The sequence below is a fragment of the Mizuhopecten yessoensis genome, unplaced genomic scaffold (genome assembly GCF_002113885.1).
Source record: "Mizuhopecten yessoensis strain PY_sf001 unplaced genomic scaffold, ASM211388v2 scaffold716311, whole genome shotgun sequence".
Classification (NCBI taxonomy): Eukaryota; Metazoa; Mollusca; class Bivalvia; order Pectinida; family Pectinidae; genus Mizuhopecten; species Mizuhopecten yessoensis.
In genome coordinates this window covers 375,104-381,850 of record NW_018480053.1, presented here as the reverse complement: position 1 = coordinate 381,850, position 6,747 = coordinate 375,104, and the positions used below count along the sequence as shown (strand labels likewise).

Genomic DNA, 6,747 nt, shown 5'->3' with positions numbered 1-6,747 from the left:
TAAGTCTGGCTGTCTGGTTTCATGACCAGAGGAAACCAGTTCGTGCTATGAACAACCGAACCTACTGATGATAAAACATTAGATATATTACCTGCACTGTACTGTTGATTTCTGTCACTACGTTCTTCGTCCGATAAATGCCAGTCTATACCAGATGTGTACTGGTTTTAACTGGTTCGATCGATCCACGTGCTCAGTGAGTGTTTACATCAGTTACCAAAATTGAACTGGTTTATGCCCGAAATGTTCCGATGTAAGTACTTAAGAATAGTAAGTCTAGAGAAGATCGAATAATTTTACTTGCGCCACCTACTTCCGTAAACTTTACTGTAGACAGCATGGAAAATAGAAAAGGTAAACTACTTGTTTGAGAGGCAACATTTATTGGTGTTTTACGGTAAAATGGAAAGCAGTTATCGTTGACTTTCAAAGCGGCCTTACCAAATATTTAATTCTGTATCATACAAGAATACCATCCAAGTATTAGATTATAATCACGGAATTAGATTAAGCTAACTTATCTAAGTCCTAGCCCGAGTTTCCTCTGGCCCGGACACCAGACTGAGACATTTTACATATATCTGTCAACATGTCTAAGTCTGGTGTAAGATCCAGAGGAAAGTAACTCGGGCTATCTGAGTCCATGATTATAATATAATATCGTGTCTGTAAGAGGAAATTTAGAAGTTAGGTGCTGGACCCACATTTTATGTTTAACTCCAGGGTACTCCCCAGAATTTTTTTAAGCTGATATGTTTCATCTGCAACGAAAATTCAAGACGGACACGCTAATATAATACCTTATTATACCTTATCAAACCTAAGGCGGGGGGAGGGGGGGTAATATTATGTTTAAAAGGTTACTTTTATTAACCAAACTTCTTTTGGTGAACATTAAAACCAAGGAAATAAATAAGTGTTTTTTATGTCTGAATTTCCAGCAATATTATTGTTTTTAATATTCTAAAAAAAAAAACAATTTATAGAAAGGTGTATGAGTTTTGTACATTGAATAATAGATATGACATTTGTGACATTTGTCTCTTATCTTTACATTTGTATCCTTTACTTAATCCCCATTAAAAATAATTTAAAGAAGAAATATTTAAAAGCTGTTTGTGCTATAGGGGGAAACACTCACATGAAAACGTTTATATCATAGTTCTTATTATTGTAAGAGAAAATGTTTAAATAAAATGTACATTGTTTTTATTTCCTCCAAAACTGTATTAAATACTGCTGTCAGTAAATGTGATCAAAGATTAAAACAGCATTTTTATTTGAGCTCTTCTTCATTAAAAACAACAAATCCGGATTTTCATTTCCCTTTCCGGTTTGTACTTTACACAATCCAAGATGGCGACCATCACTAACTCAATACACACGCTATTTCAGCGTTGTCAAATGCAATCATATGTGAGTAAATTAATTTATAATAGATGTAATAAGTGTTTGTTTTGTTAATCCAACAGTAGGTACCTCAATTAATCACCTGTTGACCATGCTAAAAGGATCCGGTGGTAATTGCTTTAGGCTCCAGTGAGCACGCTTGCCGGACACCTGTGGGCTTGTCGTCCGGTCCCCCTCCCCACTAATTACAGCCCCCCTGTGGCAATACGCCTATCGTGCAACTGATCATGACCAGTGGGGTCATTGCTGGACTTGGGTCAGCCGTGTGATTTAATCAGTGTCAATTTCTTGCGTAAAAAGACCACCTTCAGTACAAATAACAAGGTGATACGGTTCACAGTCTAAGGTGATACGGGTCAATTAAGCTGATACGGCAGGGAGGATTTCAAACTGAAGCTGATACGGAGCCGTATCAGCTAAATGGCCTGGGGAGAACCCTGAACTCGTAGAAAAAGGCTGCATATTTCTTACAAGATACGATTTCGGAAAAAGGGTCATTTTTTGCATCTTGTGTTTTAACACACTATGAGCAATGGAGTTGGTAGAATTCGTCATTTTCAACTGCATAAGATTAACATATTTTTGTACCTCAGTGTATTTTTAATTAAATTAAAAGAATGAGGCCTTTTTTGTTCATAATCTTTAAAAGAACTTGATGTGTTTTCCTTTCACTTGTTACTCAAACTTGTTATCCAAATGTAGGATCATTACCCATATGTCCCAATGTGCCCAACCTGCATGTGAAATCACAGGGGTTCATTACAAATGTCTGAAATACACATGTTTTATACTGATATGGGTTCACATCACACATACGTGTACATGTATGTTTATGTGTGCTCTGACCCTTATCAGTATAGCATCTATCTATCTATACATTATACTCCAGAGAGACCAAAATGGCTTTAATGCAGAGGGGTTGTGTCGCATGCGATACTTAGCTTCGTTTAATCCCAGTTTGTAGGGATTGATGCTTTAAATGCCTCCATTCCTTGCGCCCCGCCTGTGATGTCGTCCAGGTGGTTCCAATCTGTGGCTGTTTGCACAAAGAATGAGTTTCTGTATTGTTCTGTGTTGCTGTTGGGTATTATGACTGCTCTGTTATTGTACCTGATTGAATTTGGAATTAGTCTTGATGTCTCGCAGTCCTGGAATATACGCTGTTGTGTTTTCCTTTTTTCACATTGGAAGTTAATAAAGTCTTTGCTAGGCATTCATGGAATTTGCTCCTCTACTATTTTATAATAGAATGTTCGTCTCTGTTGTTTTCGTCTTGATGCTAGTGATGGAAGTTGCATTTTGTAGCTCTTTGAGTAGTTTGGTCATGAATCCCTCTTCCCTTGTTCTGTAATCCTTCTGGATGAAACGCGCCCCTCTTTGAAACTCTGTAGGCTAAATAATCATGATAATTTGTTGTGTTTCCTTGAAAAGAATTTTGATTCGACAATTTTTACAAAAGTGATTGCCCTTTGTTTATTTCAGTATTTGATTTTTGTCCGACAATCTCCTCCTACATTTTTCAACGGATCTCTTTGAAACTTGGTATACATTATAATCACGATATGAAGTTGTGTCTTCCTTAAAAGAATTTTGATTTGACAATTTTTCCAAAAGTGATTGCCCTTTGTTTATTTCAGTATTTGATTATTATGTCTGGAGATCTCCTCCTACACTTTTTGACAGATTTCCTTGAAACTTACTAGGCTAAATAATATAAGCATGATATGTTTTTGTGTTTCCTTGAAAAGAATTTTGATTCTATGATTTTTGCAAAAGTTATTGCCCTTTGTTCATTTCAGTAATTGATTTTTTTATCCAGAGAATTTCTCCTACATTTTTATAGCATGTCAGCTAACCACTCTTTGAATGATGCAGATCTTATTTCAATGTGAGAAAGTATATAACACTACCGGTATATGGCATTCGACGGGTGTATATCGTTCCGCCCTGTGGTTCTCTTTTTTCTTGTTGTCAAATATATTATGTCACATAACCATACATAGGACTTGATAGTAAACATATTTTGGGTAAAAGAAAATCTACACGTAGATCTAATCTAATCTCAACAAAAAATCAAAAAATTATGTATTTGATATTGTCAAAAATGCACAAAATCACATACTTTCACTCTATAATTGAAATCATGAAAGCCAAATATGTTTTGCTTTATGTTGTGTCTAGAAACAGAAGGAAAAAAACTTTGTATAAGATATAGAAACAGAAAAGAAAAAACCTTTTTATATACTGAATTTCTGGTTATCATGAATGATTTGATTAATATATATTTCCTTGACTTAATTACAACACACTCATATAACATGTAAAGCCAGCTGCTAAGTACAGATGATAAAGACTCTTTGTATCTGCACTTTAAGTGGTTAGATGAACGATGATTATGGATGGCATTATCACATCCTCAATACTCCAGGGGCTACGCTCACTTTCCCTCTCTGCACCCATGGAATATGTCATAGCAAAATAGAAGACATGAAGATAGCTGTTTGATTGGTCTGGGGTAAAAATAACTGACCAACCACTAGGCTGATATCTGTCCTTTGAAAATTACAAAGGAGCGACATCCAACTTCAAAGCCTGTCAATATTTATGTGACTGATATTCTTTTGATGTACATCAAAGGATCGAACTAGTCTTCTTGTCTCATCAACAAGGTGGCGCACACTGAGCATTCACTTTTGCTATGACATATTCCAGGGGTGCAGACAGCGAAAGTGAAGTAACCCCTGGAGTGTTAATTAGGATGGCTTAATCATGGCAGGCTAGGACGCTTGTTATTTTTTTTCTTCTTGTACATGTATGTTACAGTTATTCAGTTCAATGTTAGCAGCTCATATCAAACAAGGTTACTCACTGTTATTTTGGATCAACCACAAAATATAACTATGTAACTGCTCAGACGTTTGCAAATAAAATAACTGGCTGTCCCAAAGCAAACAATTGTTACACTGTTTGAGTTTTGTTGAAGATGTCTGATAATAGGTTTAATATCTGGTTTAATCACTTTTACTTCACAGAGAAGATATGGGGCAAAAAGAATGTGGAAAAAGACTTGCTCGAGGTCCCAGAAGGCTGGAAAGATCCTGGGATAACCAAAGAGGATAACCCACATAGTGTTCTGGCTGAAACCTCCTTTGCAACTTTATTCCCAAAATACAGAGAAAAATATCTTCGAGAATGCTGGCCACTTGTAAAAAAGGCACTTGGTGATTATGTAAGTACATGTATATACAGTATATATTGGTTTCACCATATAATTACCCATACAAGAGTTCAGGCTGAAAGCCTTACCACGTAAGTTTTCTCCTGGTGCTCCAGTTTCCTCACACATTAATATACAGTATAACTGTATATTTGTTTATTTTATCGAAATTAAAAATCTTCAATAGAACTTTTGAATGACTGTTTCTTTAATTCTAAATACTTTGATTCTGTACTAAATTCTGAATACTTCTCCGGTACTATCATGTAAACATTTATTTGTGTTTTCAATAATGACTGCCATGGTAACCATTTAGTATTTTCATAAATTAATGAAATTTGAATATTCAGTCAGTTTTGACAGGTTTTCATCTAGTATTTAGCTCACCTGCCTGAAGGGTAAGTGATCTAATGTCATGGAGCGGTGTCCGTCTGTCAACTTTTCCTTTAAACACCTTCTTCTGAAGAAAGGACAGGCCTAGAGTCATGATATTTGGCTGAAAGCTTTGCTTGGAAGAACCTGACAATGTTTGGGAATGAAAATGACCTTGACCCACTTTCAAGGTCACAGCAGTCAAACACTTCAAATGACTTCTTCCAAAGAACTGAAAGGTATAGAATCTTCATATTTAGCTGGTAGCTTCCACGGATATAGAGCCTGACAAAGTTTGAGAATGAAAACGACCTTGACCTTCTTTCAAGGTCACAGCGGTCAAACACGTTGAACACTTTAAATCATTCCTTCTAAAGAACTGAAAGGTATAGAATCTTCATATTTAGCTGCTAGCTTCCACAGATATAGAGCCTGACAAAGTTTGAGAATGAAAATGACCTTGACCTACTTTAAAGTCACAGCAGTCAAATGTGTCAAAGGTTTCAAATGACTTCTGAAGAACTAAAAGGTATAAAATCTTCATATTTAGTTGGTTGCATCCTGGGATAGAGCCTGGCAAAGTTTGAGAATGAAAATGACCTTTACCTACTTTCAATGTCTTGGGGGTTAAATGTGTTGAACACTTCAAATGACTTCTTCTGAAGAACTGAAAGGTATAGAATCTTCATATTTGGCTGATGGTTTCCTGCGCAACAATGTTTAAAAAAGAAAATGACCTTGACCTACTTACAAGGTCACAGGGGTCAAATGTGTTCAACACTTCAAACATCTTCAGAAGAAGAACCAATAAACATAGAATCATACAATAATATTTTGTTGGTAGTTTCAACAGATGGAGCCGACACAGTTTGAGAGTGAAATATTTGCAGTACATGATAATATTTAATGATAATATTTTGCTATGACTGCTTAAATATTCAGGTGAGTGATACAGGCCCTTTGGGCCTCTTGTTCTCTTAGCTACTATAGAGCGCACTCTTGAACAAACTTTTTTATTTTTCCTAAAGATGTATTACAAGTGCATACGCATTATCCTTTTGTTCAAGCATGCACTATATGGTTTACAGGGGAGGGGAGGGGGACTATGCAAAATATGACAATATTCACTGAATATTCAAATTTTTGAATTTATGCAACTTTTAACTTGTTCCCATGGCAACAATAATTAAAAATACAAATAAATATTTTTATGATAGTATTTGGGAAGTATTCAAAATAAAAGAAACAGTCGTTTGAAAGTTCATTTAAAGATTTTGAGTTTTGATGCATTTGGAGGTCAAAACATGCCCAAACCATACATAGTCCTTTTATGTGACTTCTGAAATTGCTAAATGTCAATAGTCATCCGAAAATCCTGAATAGTAATAACACGTTTTACAATACTAACAAGATCTAAAACTTGCTGTATACCAAAGTCACTCTAAGCATACAACAATTCTGTTAAGTGGGTCTCATTTGCACTATTGCAAGATATAAAACAAAATATGACAAAATATGGCATCATTTTTCTCAAATGATAATCATTATGGTGTGTTTTAAATTGAGTATTGTTTTTTAGGTCACCTGAGACAAAGTCTCAAGTGACCTATTGCGATCGCCTTTTGTCCGTCGTCGTCCGTCGTGCGTCCGTAAACAATTTACATTTTCGACTTCTTCTCCAAAACCCCTGAACCAATTTCAATGAAATTTTGCAGGGACCTTCCATGGACAAAGGTCAACAAAAATAG

At 35.6% G+C, this 6,747-nt stretch overlaps 1 protein-coding gene across 2 annotated transcripts in view; it reads left to right on the top strand.

Moving 5' to 3' along the window:
• The first annotated feature begins 250 nt into the window (after positions 1-250).
• The window catches only part of LOC110442901 (KRR1 small subunit processome component homolog), a 16,861-nt gene continuing 10,364 nt past the window's right edge, over positions 251-6,747 (top strand). Inside the window, exons 1-2 of one of the 2 annotated variants that reach the window (XM_021486765.1) lie at positions 251-354; positions 4,443-4,639. In XM_021486765.1, the coding sequence (XP_021342440.1) occupies positions 339-354; positions 4,443-4,639 (213 nt within the window). In that variant the 5' untranslated portion in view covers positions 251-338. Of the gene's footprint in view, positions 355-4,191; positions 4,271-4,442; positions 4,640-6,747 lie in introns of those variants that run through there. The other variant, XM_021486764.1, reaches the window with a different exon arrangement.